The sequence below is a fragment of the Hemicordylus capensis genome, chromosome 4 (genome assembly GCF_027244095.1).
Source record: "Hemicordylus capensis ecotype Gifberg chromosome 4, rHemCap1.1.pri, whole genome shotgun sequence".
In the NCBI taxonomy this organism is placed as follows: domain Eukaryota; kingdom Metazoa; phylum Chordata; class Lepidosauria; order Squamata; family Cordylidae; genus Hemicordylus; species Hemicordylus capensis.
In genome coordinates, this window is record NC_069660.1 from 69,997,821 (window position 1) to 70,021,487 (window position 23,667).

The window sequence follows — 23,667 nt, forward strand, 5'->3', positions numbered from 1 at the left end:
AAATAAGTATTCGATCCCTTCACAAAAGATGTCTTAGTACTTGGTGGCAAAACCCTTGTTGGCAATCACAGAGGTCAGACGTTTCTTGTAGTTGGCCACCAGGTTTGCACACAACCCAGGAGGGATGTTGTCCCACTCCTCTTTGCAGATCCTCTCCAAGTCAGAAAGGTTTCGAGGCTGATGTTTGGCAACCCGAACCTTCAGCTCCCTCCACAGATTTTCTATGGGATTAAGGTCTGGAGACTGGCTGGGCCACTCCAGGACCTTCATGTGCTTCTTCTTGAGCCACTCCTTTGTTGCCTTGGCTGTGTGTTTTGGGTCATTGTCATGCTGGAATACCCATCCACAACCCATTCTCAATGCCCTGGCTGAGGGAAGGAGGTGCTCACCCAAGATCTGACGGTACATGGTCCCGTCCATCGTCCCTTCGATGCGGTGAAGGTGTCCTGTCCCCTTAGCAGAAAAACACCCCCAAAGCATAATGTGTCCACCTCCATGTTTGACGGTGGGGATGGTGTTCTTGGGCTCATAGGCAGCATTCCTCCTCCTCCACACACGGCGAGTTGAGTTGATGCCAAAAAGCTCGATTTTGGTCTCATCTGACCACAACACTTTCGTCCAGTTCTCCTCTGGATCATTCAGATGTGCACTGGCAAACTGCAGACGGGCCTGTACATGTGCTGCCTTGAGCAGGGGGACCTTGCGGGCACTGCAAGATTTCAGTCCTTCACGGCGTAGTGTGTTACCAATTGTTTTCTTGGTGACTATGGTTCCAGCTGCCCTGAGATTATTGACAAGTTCCCCCCGTGTAGTTCTGGGCTGCTTTGTCACCGTTCTCATGATCATTGCAACTTCACGAGGTGAGATCTTGCATGGAGCCCCAGACCGAGGGAGATTGACAGTTATTTTGTTTTTCTTCCATTTGCGCGTTCTCGTGCCAACTGTAGTCACCTTCTCACCAAGCTGCTTGGCGATAGTCTTGTAGCCCAGTCCAGCCTTGTGCAGGTCTACAACCTTGTCCCTGACATCCTTCGACAGCTCTTTGGTCTTGGGCATGGTGGTGAGTTTGGAAGCTGAGTGATTGCTTGCTTCTATGGACAGGTGTCTTTTATACAGGTACTGTAACAAGCTGGGATTAGGAGCACTCCCTTACAGAGGGTGTTCCTCATCTCAGCTCGTTACCTGCATATAGTGAAAAGACACCTGGGAGCCTGAAATCTTGCTGGTTGATAGGGGATCGAATACTTATTTCCCTCACTACAATGCAAATCCATCGCTGACTTTTGGGCACTGGGCTTTTGAGGGTTTGTTTGTTGTTATTCTGTCTCTCACAGCTACAATAAACCTACCATTCCAATTATAGCCTGGTCATTTCTGTGTCAGAGGGCAAACGGACAAAATCAGCAGGGGATCAAATACTTATTTCCCTGAGTGTAAGTGGCTAGACAAATTTACATATCAAAATTACTGTATTTGAAAGTTGTTTAGTTTTCAAAAGCTGTAGCAAAAATCTATATACTTATCTTAGTCAGCCATGCATGGTTAGGATTTGGAGGCGGAACTCTTGTGACACCCTGCAAGAATTCCCTGCATTGGCAAGAGTTCCCGGCAAAAAAAGTGGAGGCAGGACAGATACCTAGGACAGCTTCTCCTTTCTTTTCCAGATGCCCTAGTAATTTGGGGTGGTAATTTTAATGCTCCTATTGGTCCAGACAATGAATCCCATTTTCGTGCCCATTTCATGGCTGCCCCAGGTTATCTTTATACTACAGATGATAGGGTGGATTCTTCCACTCCAGAATGGCCTCCAGTTACCCCTGGGGAGATTAATGAATTAGTTGGGCAACAAAGATCTGGGAAGGTACCTGGTGCTGATTTTGTCCCCATTGAACTGATAAAGTCTAATATGGCTTGGTGGGCCCCAATTTTAGCATCACTCTTCACATCTATCAATCAGACTGTGACTATCTCTCATGACTGGGGCCTAGCTATAACTATCCCAATCTTCAAGAAAGACAATAAAACCAATCCAGATAATTACAGACCAATTAGCCTCCTCTGAATAAACTTTATGCCAGACACTTATACTGGAAGCTCCTTGATTAGATTGAGTGAGAACATGTAATGGCAGATGAGCAGGCTGGCTTTAGAGCTGGACAATCCACCTTAGACCAGGGTCTGGTCCTGAGGCATCTAATACACAAGTATAAAAACAAGCCAAAAGGTGCACTGTATGCTAACTTTGCTGATTTCAAGGCAGCCTTCGATCATATCTCTTGTGATAGACAGAGCCAGCGTGGTGTAGTGGTTAGAGTGCTGGACTAGGACCGGGGAGACCCGAGTTCAAATCCCCATTCAGCCATGAAACTAGCTGGGTGACTCTGGGCCAGTCACTTCTCTCTCAGCCTAACCTACTTCACAGGTTTGTTGTGAAAGAGAAATTCAAGTATGTAGTACACTGCTCTGGGTTCCTTGGAGAAAGAGCGGGATATAATAAAATAATAATGAAAACAATGGCTAACAACTGGGAAAACTCATCTCATAATGAAAGACCCAGCAAAAGGTGCAGTTCCCAGTAATTATAGACCAATAACCTGCCTGCCAACCATGTTCAAATTATTAACTGGAATAATAGCAGATGAAGTAATGCAACACTTATTAACTAACAAACAGCTTCCAGTTGAACAGAAAGGAAATTGCCCGAACACCAGAGGCACAAAAGACCAGCTGCTGATTGACAAAATGATTTTAGAAAATTGCAAGAGAAGAAAAACCAATCTAAGTGTTGCATGGATTGACTACAAGAAAGCCTTCGATTCATTGCCTCACACATGGATACTAAAATATTTAGAAACAACTGGTGTCAGCAAAAACATTCAGATATTTATTTAAAAAGCAATGAGCATGTGGAGTACACAGCTAACAATCAATGGCAAGACACTTGGACAGGTTAGCATTAGAAGAGGTATTTTCCAAGGGGACTCATTATCCCCTCTGTTGTTTGTAATTGCCATGACTCCACTTTCACAAATACTAAACAAAAGAGGCCTTGGATATCAAACATCTGAAACATCAAGTCAAATAAACCATCTGCTGTACATGGACGATCTGAAGTTGTATGGAAAGTCCTAGTCAGAAATTGAATCACTGCTAAACACTGTCCATATATTCAGCAGCGATATAGCAATGGAGTTTGGACTAGACAAGTGTGCTGCCTTAATAATGAACAGAGGAAAAATAACAAAAACAGAAGGAATAGAACTGCCCAATGGAAGCAACATCAAGAACCTGGAAGAGAAAGAACATTACAAATACTTGGGCATTCTCCAGGCTGATAACATCGCACACACTGAAGTTAAAAGAAAAATGGGAAGTGAATACATCAGGAGAGTCAGAAAAATCCTAAAGTCCAAACTCAATGGTGGGAACACCATACAAGCCATAAACACCTGGGCTATACCTGTTATCAGATACACTGCAGGAATAATAGACTGGACCCAGGCAGAGCTAGAGATGCTAGATCGTAAGACCAGGAAAATCATGACCATCAATCATGCTCTGCACCCCCGCAGTGATGTAGATAGGCTATACCTCCCTCGCAGCTCAGGTGGAAGAGGAATGCTGCAAGTCCATCAAACAGTAGAGGAGGAGAAAAGAGGCCTTGAAGAATATATCAAGGACAGTGAAGAAGATGCACTTCAAATGGTCAATAATGAGAAACTACTGAACACCAATGAAACAAAGCAGGCCTACAAGAAAGGACAAGTCAAGAACCGAACAGAAAAATGGAAAAATAAGCCACTGCATGGTCAATATTTGCACAATATAAGTGGAAAATCAGACATCACCAAGACCTGGCAATGGTTTAAGAATGGCAACTTGAAGAAAGAAACAGAGGGTTTAATACTGGCTGCACAAGAACAGGCACTAAGAACAAATGCAATAAGAGCAAAAGTAGAAAAGTCAACAATAAGCAGATGAAACCGTGGACCACCTAATCAGCTGTTGTAAAAAGATCGCACAGACTGACTACAAACAAAGGCATGACAAGGTAGCAGGGATGATACACTGGAACATCTGCAAAAAATACAAACTACCTGTAGCCAAAAATTGGTGGGACCATAAAATTGAAAAAGTTGAAGAAAATGAAGATGTAAAAATATTATGGGACTTCCGACTACAAACAGACAAACATCTGCCACACAGTACACCAGATATAACTGTAGTTGAGAAGAAAGAAAAACAAGTTAAAATAATCAACATAGCAATACCAGGGGATAGCAGAATAGAAGAAAAAGAAATAGAAAAAATCACCAAATACAAAGATCTCCAAATTGAAATTGAAAGGCTGTGGCAGAAAAAGACAAAAATAATTCCAGTAGTAACTGGCGCCCTGGGTGCAGTACCAAAAGACCTTGAAGAGCACCTCAACACCATACGGACCACAGAAATCACCATCAGCCAGTTACAAAAAGCAACTTTACTGGGAACAGCCTATATTCTGCGAGATAACTATAACAGCAGCAACAACATTGACAATAAAATTCAGCCATCCCAGGTCCTTGGGAAGAACTCGATGTCTATATAAAACAAACCAGTCAATAACACCTGTCTGACTGTGTAAATAAAATAAATAAATTAATTAATAATAGATTATGAGGGAAATTATCAAATTTGTCAATCGACCAAAGGTTTCTTCTGCTAATGAAAAATCTTTATAGGGGCTCTCACCTAAGAGTACGCTGCAATCCACAGGGACACTTAAACCCCATTAGAAAGGAAAGGGGGTCCGGCAGGGCTATTAGCCCCACTACTGTTTAACTTCTATATTAATGGTATGGTGGACAGACTTTCTAATTTGGAATTTCACCCACCGAAACTGAGCAGTAGACATCTAGCTATACTTCTCTATGCAGATGATGCTGTGCTTCTATCACAATCTCTGGTGGGGATGAGGAAAATGCTGAGAGTTTTGGCTGACTATTGTCATGAAAACTTGCTCTCCAGCAGTTACCAGAAGACTAAGGTCGTAATGTTTGCCAAGAAACCTATAATGCATAAATGGCAATTTAACAGAGTTGATGTAGCACAGACATCAACAATACAAATATTTGGGGGTCATCTGCCAGGTGACAGGTAGCTGGAAAGAGCAAACTAAGGCCATCATAACAAACGCCCTGAGGTCTACTACTGCGATTTTGAGATTCTTTCTTTTCGGCAGGGGGCAGATATGTACCAGCTGCTATTAAGGTCTTTCAAACTAAGGTAATCTCGCAGCTTCTTTATGGCTCACAGATTTGCATATATTGTGACTTCTGTCCACTTGAAAGGATCCAGTCCAAATTTCTCAGGGCTATTTTTTCAACCCCCTATTGTGTGGCAAATGTCAAGCTGTGATTGGAAGCTGGTTTGTTAAACTTGGAGTCCTCTGCCTAGATTTATATTTTCAACTTCTGGCTGAAATTGCTTCCCCCCCACCCCCTTTCTGGTTTAGCTCCCTTAATCTTTAAGTATGAACACTCCTTTGATTGGACCCTCTTAATCACGAAAAAATTAAAAGTATATGGACTGTCAATAGAATTTATTCTCCCTCTGGGCTATGCTAATGCCAGAGTGATCCTTAAGCAGAGTATTATCGTATGGGATACCAGATAGATTTAGGTTGGGCATCAAGCTACAGGTGGTTTGGAGCAGTTAAGCCCTTGAAAAAAACAGCCAACTATCTGTATAATCCGGCATATCCAACCCACAGAAGAGCCCTGACGCTAGCCCAGATGCATGTGTTGCCCTCTGTGGGTAGATTTAGGAGGGTTCCTTTCTTGGAGAGATTGTGTCCTTGTGGGAATGACGATGCTGAAACGGTAGGTCATGTGCTTTTGTATTGCTCAGTTTATTGTGATCTGTGTCTTAGACTTATTGCCCCTCTTGTTTTTAGATATCCAAATAATTCTGAGTTTTATATAAACTTATTTCTTTCTGATACGTATACCGATGTCTTGCATCTGGTGGCCAAATTTTGTACAGCTGCGATTAAGACTCGCATACAGTGTGTTGGAGATGGTTAATTCAGGTTATTAATTAATTTTGTTTTTATGTTGTTATCTTGTTCCATTTTATATTTTATGTAATAGTTCTTAATTGTATATTTTGTGTATGTTTATATATATGCATGCACTGTTATTGATGTTCACTTTTTGGGACTCTTGTATCTGGATTTGATCTGTGTGCTGATCTTTGATCGTAATAAACTGAATTGAATAGATTACCTTGTTTTGAAGATAGAGTGACGGTTCTGACCACAGTGCGCACATTCTCTTTCTCCGGGCCTGGCTGGGCCTGGGCTTGGATAGCAACTTCAGAAGGGTTGTCTGATGAGCAACACAAAATATATTGAGCTCCACTACTATGACTGCTATTTATTTAACAAATTACTATACCACCCAAAGCAATTCTTACAAACATCCTGTGAGGTAGGAAATATTTCCCATATTACTGAGGGTAGTGGTTTTCCTCTGGACACTTAGTGAGTCCATAGCTGTGGTGAAATTTTAAATGAAGCTTTCAAGTTCATACTCTTAAGACACTGTTCAATGCTACCTATAACTCAACACCACATGAACACATATTCACTGCTAGTGGTTTAACACACTGATTAACACAGTGGTTTAACGCAGTGATTAACACATAATCAGTGCTATATGACTGTTTGAACGTATATCCTATATTTCTGTAATGCCAAAATAACCTCCCTACAATTTTGCGATATTATCATAGTTTTCAAGGTAAACAGAAGTATTATACAAAACTGGTGAATCAACAGCCTTGTAACCAGGCTATTATAGTATTATAGGGCTGAAAGTATGTACTCTCTTATTTAACGTTTACTTCATGAATTTTATTAGGTTTCTGAAATCATGTATGCCAAAAATGATGCCAGACCATTGCTAGGGATGTGCACCGAACTGTTTCAAAGGCCCTTTATGGGCCTCCAAACCAGTTTGACCGACCAGCACTTCTGCCGGTTCAATGGTGGAGGGATAACTTTAAGGGTGGGGGAGGGTGCATTTACCACCCCCAAAAACCGTGTTTCCCCCACCGGCGCTGCTTTCTAAAGGTCCATCGGGGTGGCAGCATACCTGCCTGCTGCCCCGTTTGCCCCATTGTCCAGATGTACCCAGAAGTAGCTGACGCACCTGCCCACGCCAGGCACGAGCACGACATGTCCGTGTGCACAGGCATGTCAGCTACTTCCAGGTACATCTGGACAATGGGGCGGTTGGGAGGTATACTGCCGCCCTGATGGACTTTTAGAAAACCAAAAGCTGGTGGGGGAAACATGGCAGGGAGGGGGAAAGTGCACTCTCCCCTGCCCTTAAAGTTATCCCGCCACCCCACCCGGGGATAATGCTATATAATTTATATTTTGAAGTCCTCTTAGTTATAACAAGGTGCATAAGAACAATAACTTTAGAGTTTGCTTTAACACCCTGGGCTTCTCATCCATGTAGAAGCACAACCACCAGATACAAAACAGCACTGTTTCAACAAGGCATCAACTGTAATATTTCCAGAATAACCAAGTACTTGGCTAACCAACAACAAAAAAAGCATGATTCCCACCAGCAAAACAATAGCAAGGAAGTGCTGGGGAGAGGGAAAAATTCAACTCCTCACCTTGCTTCTTTGATTTTTCTTTAATTTTCTTTGACTTGATTTCTTCAAGAGTTTTGATTCCAAAATTCAGATTATCACCTGAAAAATGTAGAACAAAAAATTATACCTGTGGTCAGAGATCAGCATGTACAGATTCTCTCAAAAAAGGAGATGCAAGAAGAAAACTAGGTTTAAGGCTAGATAAATCTATCATATTCTATTTATCTAAGAAACAAAAATTACCATAATCTTTATGGTATTCACTATTTCACTTGTTTTTCCTCAGTTTCTTGTTGCTATTATTATTCATCCATAGTGTACAGAACTGCTGTACAGTTTTTACCTCACATAAACTCACAACCACAATATAAACTGGTGAACAAGACTTTGGCAACTCCCATATTCTCTCAGAGCTCCATACCGTTCTCCCTGCTTCTGATGCCCTTCCCAACAGTTTACATAATTTATGAATTTTTTAAAAACATGACATACTCCAAACGAGTTAGATTTCCTATACATCAACTGTGTAACGCCTTCCTAAAGATCCAGAACACACTACTCATTTGAAGTTTCTGTCAAGCACATTAGTACCACACTGATACCTACTTTTATCTTGTTTTGTGGAAATAGCCGATTTTCGGGAAGCAACTATCCTCAATCCATTAGGAACCTCTGCAGAGGGTTGCTGCACAGGCATTTTAGATTCATCACCTTCTTCAGACAATTGATCTGAAAGGAATAACACACTGATAATTTGAATCTACACATGTTGATTTGAAGTTCATCTCACCTTAATCCAAAGGGATGTACTCCCAAATGCAGACAAGTAAATTCTTCATTTGGATTTTCTCACTTATTTGCTCAATTAAAGCCAGTAGTGATTATTAAAGTATGCAATTTTATGCATATAGTGCTGGAATAACAATACCAAAGTATTTATACTTATACTTCACTCCCAGCCTTCTATAAAAACCTGAAGATGTGGCTTTGTATATAGGCCTTTGGATAGCACTCAGATGGATATTTTGGTTTCTTTGTTTTATGTTTCACTATTATGAATATTACATACTGCTTTTCAACAAAAGAAGATCTCACAATGCTTTACATAGGGGGAAAAATGGTTCCCAGTCCCAAAAGGGCTAAAGGTCCCTAGTCCCAATCTAAAAAACACTTCATGTTTTAGAGAACTATATTCTGCTCACCATCATCATCTTCATCATCATCTGCAGCATTGATTACAACCGGTGGATGTGTAGGGCTAGGAACGTTTTCAGAGTTTTCCACCTTCATCACCCCACGCAGCTGCGGGGATGGATTGGACTGGACAGAAAGCTTATTCTGCTGCAGTGAGATCTGTGTTGCCTTCATCTCCTCTTCTACAGACTCAGTCACATTTGGAAGAACAGCTAGAAGAAATGCAGGAGACTCTATAAACTACAAGGCCAAAACTACCACCTGTTATATGCATATTCAAACCAACATGTGTAAAACCATATCCCCACCCTGATATTAGAAGCACAATCAGCAATGGAATGCGTTCCTTGCCATATATTTTAATTACTATGAAGGCCTCATAGTTTCTACTGTTGTAATCCGCCTAGAGACTTTGGTAGTAGGTGGTATATAAATGTGTTAAATAAATAGAATTTATTAAATTTAAAAGAAGCCACCACCAAACAGTTTTATTCCTTGGGTCGATACATTTTGATGCCAATCTCAATTCTACCTGCATTAAAAAATACAGAAGAATTACCTTGCTAGACTACACCAAAAGTTCATTTAGCCCAGCATTCTCTGACACAGTGGTCAGCCAGATGCTTCTTGGAAGTCCACAATCAGAGAATGATTGTGAAAGCTGAGGACACCTTTGTTGGGTGCTCCCAGCTTCTGCTAGCAATACCCAGGTGCCTGCTTGATATGCAGTAACAAGTGGTAGCTCATTTGTGTGATGCTGTTTCCCAGACTGTTTAGGAGATTTTAACTGTACAATCAGAAACCACACTCAAAAGGGTTAATTGATAAGAGTTAAAATTATCTGAACACAGTGGAGAATCATTTCACACAAACAGCTTGCTATATGAAGTTGCTTCCACATGGTTATGTTTTTTAAGCTGTGGGTAGGGTTTGGTGGTTGTTTTTTCTACTCTTTCTGCAGCATCTAGTTGTTTTAAGGTGATTAACCAACAACTTATTCCTGTGCAAACTTTTATCTGCTATAGATTTTGGGATGCACGGCTGGAAAAAAAGAAAAGAAAAAAACACACTCAGGTGGGCTTCCTTTACCGTATGTACAAAAACTATGCATGTCTGGATATGGGATGCAAGTTATGTTGTCGATAAACTAAGTCAGTGGTTCCCAACCTGTGGACCCTAATCATCCCCACAATAAATTGCAGCTGGGGATGTTGGAAGTTGTAGTTCAACAACATCTGGAGGACCACAGGATGGGAACCACTGAACTAAGTCATCAGAACTTCCCAAGGGTAACAATGCAACTCACTCTTGCTTGGAGGTAAGAAAAGCCCATCAACAAATCGTCCCTTGTTGTGGTGGAATGCACAGTTCAGCTTCTGACAGCCTACTGGCTGATTCTCCCAATAGCATGGAATCTCACTGCGTTTTTTCTGAAGACAGAATACATGCTATAAGTGTACAATAAGAATAATCTGGAAATCTACATAATCACACAGCAGTATAACGAAATCGCAGTATGTATGTAAACAGCTTCGAGAACTTTTTAAATTATCACAGGTAGAGTATTGTTTATCCGGACTGCTTTGGACCAGCAGTGTTCTGGATTTTGGAGTCGTCCATTAACAGTACAGTGATTTGGAACTCGCGTGAGAGTTCCAGCGGGAAAAACAATGGCAGCGGCAAGGAGACGAGCGGAGGAGGTGGCAGGCGGCAAAAAACAATGGCGGTGGCGAGGTGGTGGACAGCTAAAGAGGCGAGCGGCGGCGGGGGGCAGCCCAGCCTGGCCCTGAAGTGGGGTAGTGGGACAACCCTGGCCCTGAGGAAGGCAGCTTGATTGCATTTTTAAAGTGAGCTGAGTTGGGGTTTTTTGGGGGGGGGGTTATGGGGTGATGTCCAGATTTTGGAGCATTCCGGATTTTGGTGTCCAGATAAGGAATACTTGACCTGTATTAATTTTAAAACATTGTCTTTAAAACCAGAGCATATCAAAATAAGAAATGCAACACAATTCTTATTCCCTAGTTCAAAAAACCTTGCCAATCAATACATAGCCACCTATGGAGAAAACTACTTAATTACAATGGCCAAAAACTGCATATGGTGGCAGGGATCTTGAACCATGGACCAATGCTCAGTCACCTTACACTACACTATGTCACTACACCTTACCCTACTGATTATTATTACTGACACCTTGCACTACGTATGCCACTGCAGCAGCCGACTCCCAGAGGCACAAAGTTATCAGCGTGTGCTCTGCTGCAGTGGAGTGTAATGCTGTTGCCCATATAATGGGCAAAACCAGTACTACAGCTCTTCAGCTCAAGTGACCTGAGGAACCAATAGGGGCCTGGCTAGCCCCAATAAAACAGTCAATCCAGCCTTGGTTCCTCGGTCTGAACAATACCATTGGACTGAGCAACAGTAGGCTTGTCCAGCCACTATTTGTTTCGCTTGGTACCTGACCCAGTTTGACCCTATGTCTTCTACCTTTGGCACGTCTGATAATTGTCTGAGCTGGCTCGACAAATCCCAGCTCTCAACTTACCATGGCGCCTGCAAATTAAGCATGATGCTTCAGCCCTAATGGACGGACAGGAGCAGGAGGTGGTGAACAAGGCAGGGGCGGGCTGCTCCATCCTCCTCCTGCCTGCACCTGTCCACTGCCTGGCTCAGGCAAGCGATGGATGGATATGAGGAGGAGGAGCGAGCCAGCAAGGGCAACGGTGACTCACACAGCCACTGTTGCTAGCAGTCTAAGCCTGTGAAACGCAAATCATTTTGAACAATCTTTTTAGAAGGATGACTGCCCTTTCTTTGATAATGCCTGCCTTGTTCAGAATAAAATGCAAGTAACCTCACAAAATAAACACTTATGTCCAGCAGAAAGCCCTATGCCAGGAATACCACAACTCAGTCTCAACAATGCAAGTTCTGCTTCTGTAAGTGCAGTCCAGTGTCGGATTAACTACAGGGCTGGAAGCACATATGTAAGACAAGCACTCACATCAATCTCCATGTGCCTAAACCGGCAGACATTCCTGAAGCATCGCCCCTCTTGCCAGAGTGTACAGACAGTTTCATTCCCCAGGGCAGCTTCACAGTGACGGAAGGGGCAACTGTCCCCCTGTAAATCATGCAAGGAGGAAAAACAAACCAAGGATTACCCAGACAAAGTTAACAGTGAACCCAAAACAATCAGCAAAAAGCATAGTTGAAAAACATGACCTCCTCTAACAATCAGCAAAATGTCAGCAACATCATGACAGGCAGGGTTTGGATGGGGGAAGGCATGCACCATGGAAAAGGTTTAGAGGTTTTACTACAACTTTGCATTTTTTTCTCCCACAGCTTGATTTTTAGTAAACTTCTTTGGTGTTCATAAAGAGTGTGAGTAGAGAAGTCTGTGGAGGGATACATACCTTGGTACACGTGGAGTAGAAATAAAAGTAACAATCATCTCCTTGGTTAGTCATGCTGAGCTCAATCTTTACTGCAAGTTTTGGTGGAGAGGCTGATGGCCGAATACAGTTTGACTTCTCTCAGTGAGGGGCTGTTCACAACTTGGTTAGCACTATCTTCTACAGGTTGGATGTAACGGTATCTTTAAAATATGGTCTAGAAAGCAGCAGATGGAGGAAAATAAAATAAACCTTCACATTAGTAATCAGAATTTTCATCACTCTTTTTGAATTCAATGACACCAAATGAGCTTTTAGTAGAAACATCCCACACCAACAAGCTGCCTGCTTGCCTTTCCAGAGGGCCCAGCTCACCAATGAAAACTGACTTATTTTAAGTGTAATTAAGGGTAATTAAGCTTCTGCGGGGATTGCTTTCTATGGGGGAAGGAGTGTACAGAAACAAGCATGTGCAATAATAGAGAAGCTTGTTTCCATCCATGAAAGCTTTCAGTTCTGTGAAGACCATGGAGAGAAAAATAAAAGTTCAGAATCTGAAACTACTGATCTTTTAGGAACTGATTCTGATTAGAGAAAGGAAGTTCAGATGACAGTATTTTTCAAGGTTATATTATTATTGGCCTCTGGGAAGCAGATGTTGCAGTGTTTTGTATTGGTTTTGGATAATGCTGACATTATCCAGTATAAAGACAAAACTTTTTCTAAATCTAGGTAATGAAAAACTCCTCCTGTTTACTATGATGTAGATGTTCCCATTTTCATTCCCGCCCCAATTTTACAACTGGAAAACTAAGATGTTTAGGTACATTTGGCTGCAGCAGCTTGCCATCTCCAAAGCAGTACAGTTTAGATTCAATAAGAAAATGCCATGTATTTCAATTTTCCCTTCCCAAAAGCTTAAAAATACATTCATTTTTGTATGGCTTCAAGATTTCCAGAAGCTTAAGACTAGAAATGTAAAACTTATTGTTCTGTCAGGCTCCTCCCTTAGTCTCACACACATACAGGAGTATCTTTATCCTCATCTGTGTGATGCTGGAGAAGTTACTCTCATTCTCCACTAACCTCTCACTCCCAAACCCCCAAATTTGCTCCTGATGCTGAGGTTCTCCTGCAAAGTGTCACAGTGCTCACATAAGGTAAGCCAATAAACTATTTTAAGCAATGTAAATGGACATAACTGCTTCAACAAGCAAAACAAGTTTAAATGGGGGTATTTTGCAGGAAAGACAGCTTCTTACATGTGCACCCACGATTAAATGATCAGAACATTTAAAAATGCTGTCGGAAAAATCTGTTAATTAAAATTATTTCAATAAGTCATTTTGATACACCTTTACATTTTAACAGCTGAAAGTTAATGGCCTGTTCCTAAGATTCCCTGAACTTAAAGACAAATGAAAACTTTTGAAAACACACCTGTTTTATCTGGCTTTTAGTTTATGATCTTTTAAAGTTTTATTTATGGTCACTTTTTACATGGAGAAATAATCTTATACTAGCTGGGCCAGTGCAGAGCATCTGCACCTCCGGCTGACCCACTCACCACCGCAGTTCCCCACCACCTGGCTTTCTGGCTGGCGGTCCCCCCCCCCCCACTTCTCCCCCCGTGCTTTCTGGCTTGCGGGCCGGCAAGCCAGCCCACCACCACCTCCTGTCAGCAGTGCCAGGCCAGCCCACCGCCATTGTCTCCCGTCTCTATCCCCCAGGCAGCTGCTCTCGCGAGAGCTGCCACACATGAGATTAGCAACAGGTACATTTGGAATAATTAAATATATAGAAGAGGGTGTCTCCCATGGCTCCATATTGTCTCCAATGCTTTTTAACATTTACATGAAACCACTGGGAGAGATCATCAGGAGATTAGGTGAACATAAGAATAGCCCTGTTTCACACAGTGGCCCACCAGATGCTGCTGGAAGCCATAGGCAGGAGTTGAGGGCATGCTCTCTCTCCTGCTTTTACTCCCCTGCAAGTGGTACTCAGAGGCAGGGTGTAATCAGTATGCTGACACCCAAATCTATGCAGCAGAGGGAAGATCTATTCACCAGCTTTAGCAGAGGGAAGAAGAAAGAGGAAGAGAGAGTATCATCTACCATGTGTCATCCTGCCCTGGAAGACTGTGAATAGAACTTGTGGTAAGCAACTGCCTCCCTGTCTTCCTGAGGCGCGCGCTCTCTCTCTTATTTATTATTTATTTGTTTAATTTATATACCACCCTTCCAAAAATGGCTCAAAGTGGTTTAAAGCAAAGCAAACACAATTAAAATCAAAATCAAAATTAAATTAAACAATTAAAATAATTTAAAACCATAAATCTAATTAAAAGCCTGGGTGAATAAATGTATCTTCAGTGCCTTTTCAAAAGTTGCCAGAGATGAGGAGACTCTTATTTCAACAGGGAGCGCACTCCAAAGTCCAGGGGCAATATAAGAAAATATAGGCATTTTGGACCTCTGTATTCCTTATCTTGAATGATTTGAAATTTTTAAAAATTTAACATCTTAGGTTTTTAGTCGAGTTCATCCAATCACATATATGCTTGACCCTAGCTCTTCATGGCTTATTAAATCTAGTAGGGAACTTTTATCTGGATCCAGCAGGTTCTAAATGCCTCATTGAGAGAGGAAGGATCCAGCTCAACTGAAGGAAGCTATTATTTGACCACTCTTAAAGAAACCCAGTCTGGACCCAGAGGATGTAAACAACTATAGGCCTGTGACCAGTATTCCCTTCCTGGGCAAGGTGCTTGAATGTGTAGTGGCTGACCAGCTCCAGACACTCTAGGAGGAAATGTATTATCTAGATCCATTTCAGTCAGGCTTCAGGGGACAAGTACATGTATGGATGCTAAGTGGTTGAAGACAGGAAACTGAAGGTAGGTATAAACTGATAGTTTTCACAATGGAAGTAAGTAAGAAGTGGGGTCCCCCAAGGACCTGTACTTGGACCAATGCTTTTTAATTTATTCATAAATGATGCAGAGGTAGGGGTAAGCAGCTAGGTGGCCTAATTTGTAGATGATACCAAACTCTTTCAGGTAGTGAAATCCAAAACAGATTGTGAGGACCTCCATAAGGATCTCTCCAAACTGAGTGAGTGGGGGACAAAATGGTAAATGTAGTTCAATGTTGGCAAGTGCAAAGTGATGCACATTGGGATAAAAAACCCCAAGTATACGCTGATGGGATCTGAGCTGTCGGTGATTGACCAGGAGAGGGATCCTGGGGTCGTGGCAGCTCGTTGAAAGTGTCAACTCAATGTGCGGCAGCTGTGAAAGAGGCCAATTCCATGCTAGGGATCATTAGGAAGGGGATTGAAAATAAAACTGCTAATATTATAATGCCCTTATGCAAAACTATGGTGCGGCCATATTTGGAGTACTGCGTACAATTCTGTTTGCCACATCTGAAGAAAGACATAGTAAAACTGGAAAAGGTGCAGAAGAGGGTAACCAAGATGATCAAGGGCCTAGAGCACCTACCTTATGAGGCAAGACTACAACACCTGGGGCTTTTTAGTTTAGAAAAAATACGACTGCAGGGAGACATGATAGAGGTCTATCAAATCATGCAAGGTGTGGAGAAAGTGGAGAGAGAGAAATTCTTCTCGCTCTCACATAACACTAGAACCAGGGGTCATCCCATGAAACTGATTGCCAGGAATTTCAGGACCAACAAAAGGAAGTACTTTTTCACATGACACATAATCAACTTGTGGAATTCTCTGCCACAAGATGTAGTGACAGTCAACAACCTTGATGGCTCTAAGAAGGGTTTGGATAACTTCATGAAGGTCTATCAACAGCTACTAATCGGAGGGCTATAGGCCACCTCGAGCCTTAGAGGCAGGATGTCTCTGAATACCAGTTGCAGGGGACCAACAGCAAGAGAGAAGGCATGTACATACCTCTTGCCTGTGGGCTCCCCAGAGGCATCTGGTGGGCCACTGTGTGAACCAGGATGCTGGACTAGATGGGCCTTGGGTCTGATCCAGCAGGGCTGTTCTTATGTTCTAACCTTGTTAATTGTCTTAGATCTCTCAGTGGCTTCCGGTACCACTGACCATGGTAACCTTTTGGAAAGGCTGGCTGAGCTGGGTGTGCAAGGCACTGCTTGCACACTTGTAGGAGTGGTTCCTCTCCTACTTCAAGGCCCATTTCCAAATGGTGGTGCTGGGGGATTACTGCTCAATCCCTTGGCAGTTATGCTTTGGAGTTCTGCAGGGTTCTATTCTTTCCCCTGTTATTTAACATCTACAACATGAAACCGCTGGGAGAGGTCACCAGGAGTTTTGGCCTGAGGTATCATCAGTATGAGGACGACACTCATTTGGATCTCTCGTTTTCATCAGACGCAGGTGAGGTGGTTACTGTCCTGAATCAGTGCCTGGATGCAGTAACAGACTGGATGAGGGTGAACAAATTGAACCTCAATCCACACAAGACAGAAGTACTGTACTGGTGGTTCCTCTATTCAGGTGAATGATGTTCAACCTGTTCTAGATGGGGGTGCAATCCCCCTGAAGGACCAGGTTCGCAGTATGGTGGTGCTCATCAATCCAGCACTATCACTAGAGGCTCAAGTGGCCTCTGTGGCTTGGCTTGGAGTGCCTTTTATTAGCTTCGGCTGATACACCAACTGCTACCTTAGCTGGATGGAGATAGCGTGGCTGTTATTCATCATTATTAATTATTATTATTATCATCATCTTACATTTATATCCCGCTCTTCCTCCAAGGAACCCAGAGCGGTGTACTACATACTTGAGTTTCTCTTTCATAACCCCCCTGTGAAGTGGGTTAGGCTGAGAAAGAAGTGACTGGCCCAGAGTCACCCCGCTAGTATAATGGCTGAATGGGGATTTGAACTCGGGTCTCTCCGGTCCTAGTCCAGCACTCTAACCACTACACCACGCTGGCTGGTTACCATGTTCTGGTAACCTCTCACCTAGATTATTGCAAATCATTGTATGTGAGGCTACCTTTGAAAACTGTTCAGAAACTGAAGCTGGTACAAAACAGGACCATAAAATTACCACCCAGAGTCATTTGGATGGGGCAGTAGATGAATGTAATAAATAACTGGGACTGGACATTTTGAACATATTATGCCAATGCTTTATCAGTTGCACTGGCTCCCAGTCCATTTCTGGGCCCAATTCAAAGTGCTAGTTTTAACCTTTAAAGCCCTAAACAGCTTGGGACCGGGTTACCTGAGCGAGTACCTTGCCCCATGTGTCCCGACTCGGAACTTAAGTTGTTCTTTGGAGGCCCTGCTCCGAGTGCCCTTGCCAAACAAGGTGAGGTGGGTGGCTACTGGGGAGAGGGCCTTTTTGGTGGCTTATTTATTTACATATTTTTATACCGCCCAAAACTTACATCTCTGGGCGGTTTACAGTTAAAAAAACACCAGAAAGTAAAACATTAGTTAAAACAAAAATGAAAAATTTAAAACATTACAACGATTTAAAATTTTTTAAAGAATATTTTAAAACAGCATTAAAACCATTAAAACAATAGTAATTAAAAGCCTGGGCGAACAGATGCATCTTTAAGCTGTCAGAAATGGGGAGGCTCTTATTTCACTAGGGAGCGCATTCCAAAGCCTCGGGGCAGCAACGGAGAAGGCCCATCCCCGAGTAGCCACCAGACGAGCTGGTGGCAAATGCAGACGGACCTCTCCAGCTGATCTCAGTGCGCAGTGGGGTTCATGACGAAGAAGACGTTCTCTTAAATACCCAGGGCCCAAGCCATTTAGGGCTTTATAGGTTATAACCAAGACCTTGTATTTTGCCTGGAAACATATCGGCAGCGAGTGTAGCTCCTTCAATACAGAAGTTATATGGTCTCTCTGAGATGACCCCGAGACCAGCCTGGCTGCCACATTCTGGACCAACTGTGGTTTCCAGAATACATACAAGGGCAGACCCACATAAAGCGCATTGCAGTAATCCAGTCTGGAGGTTACCAGCAGATGTACTACTATTTTGAAATCATCTAGCTCAAGAAATGGACACAGCTTGTGTATCAGCCGAAGCTGATAGAAGGCACTTCTGGCCACCGCCTCAACCTGGGAGACCAGGGAGAGGCTCGGATCCAGAAGCACCCCTAGACTGTGTACCTGTTCCTTCTGGGGAAGTGTGAACAGGGTGTGGTTGCACCCTGTTTATGGAATAACCTCTTCAGCAAGGTGAACCTGGCTTCATCATTTTTTTTTCTTTTAGACACCAGGTAAAGAACTTTTTGTTCACTCAGGCCTTTTTAATTTTGATTTTTATAGCTGACTTTTAAAAAAAGTTTCTAAAATGTATTGTATTGTACAGGAGAGCCTCGATATTCGTGGGGGTCCTGTTACAGGCTCCAGCTGCACATATGGAAACTGTGAATATTGAGTCATTGGGGCTATGAGATCACAGGGGTTAGGTTCCTGCTTGGCCAAAAATCAGCCAGTTTTTCAGGGGTGGGGGCTTCTTACCATGCTCTGCTGTACCCCGAGTTGTGCTGTGCCCCCAAATTGGCTGAAAATCAGTAAATCACAGACCCGCAAATTCACAGATACTGAATCAGCGGATAATGAAGTCCACCTGTATTCTATTATGTGTGTTCAGGTGTTGTGTTTTTACTGAATGTTTTAATGTTGTGTTGTGAGTCACCCAGAGAACAATTTGTTATGGGGCAGGCAAAAATTAAAGATTATCTCATTATCTATCTCTCCATGTCAACATTAGCAGGAAAGATTATAATCTCCTTACACCCAGTAGAGATGTGCATGAAACTGGTTCGAATGGCAGGCGGTTCTGCTGGTTCAAAGGTGGGGTGGGTGCACTTACCCCTCCCTCTGCTTCCCCCCCCCCCCCGCCAGTGTGCCGTGTTCTACAAGTCCACTGGGTCGGCAGCGTACCTCCCTGCCGCCGCATTACCCCTTTACTGGAAGTAGGCAGAAGCATCTGAGGTGCGTGCATGTCACAGGGCACGTGATATGCGCAACGTGCACATGCCCAATACTTCCGGCAAAGGGGGCAACGGGGCAGCAGGGAGGTATGTTGCCACCGTGGTGGACTTTTAAAACACAGAGCTGTGGCGGGGGGAAGTGAGCCTCCCCCGCCCAGTTCCGTGCACATCCCTAATATCCAGGAAAGGGTATAATCACCTGCCTGGATGCGATGATGGATAACAAACTGAGAATGAATCCAAGTAAGACGGAGGTACTTATTTTGCAGGGCCAGAACTCGGGAGACTATTTTGATCTGCCAGTTGTGGATGGCGGTCACACATCCCCAGAAGGAACAGGTATTCAGTCTGGGGGTATTTCTGGATCCAAACCTCTTCCTGGTGTACCAGGATGAGGAAGTGGCCAGAGGTGCATTCTATCACTAGGGATGTACATGAACCTGTTTGGAGGCCCTTTTACGTGACTGTGATGTGCTATTTCCAGTCTAATGAGAGAATGGGGCGGCAGGGAGGTACACTGCCACCCCGCCGGACCGGTTTTACAGAGAATGCCGGTGGGGGAGGAGGGTAAGTGCACCCTCCTCCACCCTTAAAGTTATCCACCCTGCATTCGAACCGGCCCCTGCCAGTTCCGTGGACATCCCTATTTATCAGCTTTAGCCGATACACCAACTGTGTCCATTTCTTGAGATGAATGACCTCAGAACAGTGGTATATATGCTGGTCACCTCCAGACTAGATTACTGCAATGTGCTCTATGTGGAGCTGCCTTTGTACGTAGTCCAGAAACTGAAATTGGAACATAATGTGGCAGCAAGGTTGGTCTTTGGGTCATTTTGGAGAGACCATATTACTCCTATACTAAAAGAGCTGCACTAGCTACCAGTAGGTTTCTGTGCAAAATACAAGGTGCTGTTTATAACCTATATAGCCCTAAACTGCTTAGGCCCTGGGTATTTAAGAGAATGTCTTCTTTGTTATGAGCCCCACTGCCCATTGAGGTTCACCTGCAGTTGCCAATGGCTCGTCTGGTAGCTACACAGGGATGTGCCTTCTGTTGCTGCCCCGAGACTCTGGAATGCACACCCTGGTGAAATAAGAACCTCTCCATATCTGCCAACTTTAAAAAGTCTCTAAAGACTTATTTTTTATCCAGTCTTTTTAACTGGACTGTGGTTTTAAAGTTTTTATTTTTAATCTGTTTGATGTTGTAAACTGCCCAGACATGGAAGCTTCAGGCGGTCTACAAATTCGAAAAATAAATAAATAAATAAATAAATAAAGACATTTTTACGTGTATAATCTGCAAGGCCTGAATATGTAAACTTAAGGTTCTTTTAAGAACCTTATAAATAATTTTATGTTGAACACAAGGAGGCAACCTCCTTTAGGATAGTAAGCAATTATGGAATATCTTATTCCATTGTTTCTTTCAGAACATTCTCTGTATGCAGATATGAACAGCTGGGTTCCAGAGTGCTATTTTGTGATTTAATATAGAAGGACTAAGAACCCCTAAAAGTCTTTTTTCACTGCCTTGGGACCCCAGCCCCACTCCATTGATTGACAAATAAAGTCCAGCTTCAGTTGTCTCCCTTCTGTGTTTGACCACAGTACTGCATACTCAACTAAATTGATACCCATAAAGCTGTTCCAGGGCATAGGTCATATCTAATAACTTCAAAAATTATTAAGTTGTGATGGACTCAGCTGCACACTTGATATTTAAAATTCCAAAGAAATTCACTGTGCCTTAGAATTACCTTTAAATGATAATTTACTGCTATGACACTTGTTTAAAGTACAGATTGAATTATACATTTCACCCACTCTGCAGCTTCACAAATGAAACAAGACTTTTGATTCAGATACCTGGATAAGTTCAGCAAGTAACTCCGTCTTCAAAGACTTCCAGTTATTTTTTTCCTGTAGGCCGAATCAACACTCAATCCATGAAATGATCATAATGGGGTAGAAAGACTTGTCTTCCTCACATTGCCAAGGAAACATAGCTCATCCTTATTCAAAATTCAGTCAAAGGGTGAATTACAACTACCGGAGAAAGCAAGTCCATTTGAATATTCGGGATGACTGGAGACAGTGAAGGTTAATTGCCTCTTCAAAATAAACAGTTCATTTAAAGATGAACTTGTGTTTCAAAGTGGCTGCAAAGAAGAAGATCCATCTTCTACAGCCGGACAATTTAATTTTTTTTTAAAATTAAAACACAATGATTCAATATCTGGTCTTCAAGATTTCTTCACCTATTGAGAAAAAAGGAAAAATCTTCCCCGGTCTTTATTAACTGTGTAATTTAAAAATACTTTTATGTATAAACTTACATACGTATATACACATATGTATACCTGTATACGTGTGTGTACATACATAATAATGTATCCAAAAGCATGATAGTAACAGTGATATTTTGGCTATTTTGCAATTGAAAGAGTTAAAAGTCAAATTTGGGGAAACTCAAAATAGAGTAGTTAATTTTCCATACAAATACACTTTCAAGCCAATGGTTTTCAACACATTTTGGTATACAAATACGATATCTATGCATACACACAAAGTGCATACATGAGATATATATATATACACATAGCATTTAACAAGAATTAATTTTAGCCATTTTAAGACAAGTTGAGGTTCAAGCAATTATATGCAGAATGTAACTGCATAACACAGCAACTTTAAAAGCAACTGGCTTAATTTAATGAGTTCTAGAAACTTAATTGTTTAGCTTTGCTGACAAGAAGTACACTTTTTTCAAAATTTGGTTTTGCTTTGTCATAAATGTGCACCATCAATCACTGATTTTTCAGTGTAACTGAAAGGATGCTGCAGGTCCAACATCCTAGCAACCAATGACTTTTAAGCCACACAGCCACCACATTAAAACGTTAATTGTAAGAACACTGATTCTGCTTTGAAATGTCATTTTGACTATATAGACTATTTCTTACAAATACATAGTAATTTTTGGCAGAGAATTTTCCCATATCTAAAATAGACAGAAATGTTGGTGTGTTTTGGGTTTGTTTGTTTTAAAATTTGGTCATCCATGTTAAACTTTTCACAAAGGAGACTTAACAATAAAAAAAGTCAGTTGTCAACAACTTACTTTTGATATTAGCTTCTCCTCCCCGTCCCCCACTTTTTTTTTTAAACCTTAGGCTTTATTTAGTTGCACTATGCGATACTAGTGATCCACAAATGAAATCTGAATTAAGGTGAAAGCGTCTATCAAATTCATATCATCATTATTTGCTATAATAGAATACGACTTTTATATATCTCCTCCTCAATACCAACCAAAATATTCTTCTTGTGAATTAATTCATGTCCTTACCAACTAAAGAATACTGCTTAATTTATTTCCTCCCATTTGGAAAAAAATGGTTCAAACTCAGCTGCCATAAGCAGCAAGTAATTTTAAGGCATTCCCTTTCTGTATCTGTATCTGTATTTTTTCACATGATGAAATGTTGTTCTGCATAGCTTTCATTAATTCACTTCCATTAACTACTTGCTTAACTACTTCCTTTAAAAATGTTTTGCATGTTACATGTTATGGTTTAAGTAAATTTTGTACTTCTAGCTCACAGGTCATTATTTATTCTATTTAATATTTTATTGTGTTAATTTACTGAGGTAAAACTTAAGATTTGTTTCACTATTTGAAAAAACATTTGAAGCCAAGACAATAAAAGTCCCTAAGTTGCCTGGAATTATTCATTTAAGTAGTGTATTAAATATGAAAAATGACAAATAAGATGGGCACCTACCACTGCATCTCTCTCTTCAATTCCATCCATAGGAACAATGAAGTAAGGGGAGAGGGGACTGAGGAAAAGCCCCAAGTCAATTTGGAAAGTTAAATGTTGCAAAATACTAGCTGCTGAACAATCTATTTATAATGCTCACAATATTGCTTGCTTTATAAAACTGGAGGCACTGTATGGGCTGGGAGAGGAAGGACCATTTTCAGAAGATATCCAGTAGTCCATTTCTATCAGGAAGCCCATGGGTGCATTATAGTGAAAAGGAATATGCATTTTCTTGCTACAGCTTTTTTCCGAGCAGAAAAAGATCTTTTCTTTTATAGCACTGTGCAAACCAGGCAGAGACACTGTGGAAAAATAAGTCTGAAATATCAGCAGATATTCTAGTGCTGCTATTTGCATAAACTTTTGAAAAGCCAGAACAAGAAGTAGGAGTCATACGTCTTCAATACCTTAATTTCTTTCACCTGCAACCTAATTTTCACAATACATAATTCTTTATCCGACGATGGATACCAGATAATCTCGACAGGCCAAAGCAATGGAACTTACAATCTCTCTTCCAAGATGTACAGGTGAAAGTGAAAAAGCTGGGGAGCTCTGACTTGAATATCTATTCTGCGATGTCAAGCCCATAACTGGATCTTCATTTGGATCA

At 41.8% G+C, this 23,667-nt stretch overlaps 1 protein-coding gene across 9 annotated transcripts in view; it reads right to left on the minus strand.

Moving 5' to 3' along the window:
* The window catches only part of ZC3H11A (zinc finger CCCH-type containing 11A), a 42,652-nt gene that overhangs the window by 15,508 nt on the left and 3,477 nt on the right, over positions 1 to 23,667 (minus strand). For 5 of the 9 annotated variants that reach the window (XM_053245417.1, XM_053245411.1, XM_053245409.1 and 2 more), the window contains 8 exons: positions 21,094 to 21,485; positions 12,270 to 12,465; positions 11,855 to 11,974; positions 10,154 to 10,277; positions 8,856 to 9,059; positions 8,260 to 8,382; positions 7,675 to 7,752; positions 6,267 to 6,368 (listed from right to left, as the gene is read on the minus strand). In XM_053245417.1, the coding sequence (XP_053101392.1) occupies positions 6,267 to 6,368; positions 7,675 to 7,752; positions 8,260 to 8,382; positions 8,856 to 9,059; positions 10,154 to 10,277; positions 11,855 to 11,974; positions 12,270 to 12,323 (805 nt within the window). In that variant the 5' untranslated portion in view covers positions 12,324 to 12,465; positions 21,094 to 21,485. The remainder of the gene's footprint in view (positions 1 to 6,266; positions 6,369 to 7,674; positions 7,753 to 8,259; positions 8,383 to 8,855; positions 9,060 to 10,153; positions 10,278 to 11,854; positions 11,975 to 12,269; positions 12,466 to 21,093; positions 21,486 to 23,667) is intronic. The other 4 variants (XM_053245416.1, XM_053245414.1, XM_053245415.1 and 1 more) reach the window with 1 other exon arrangement.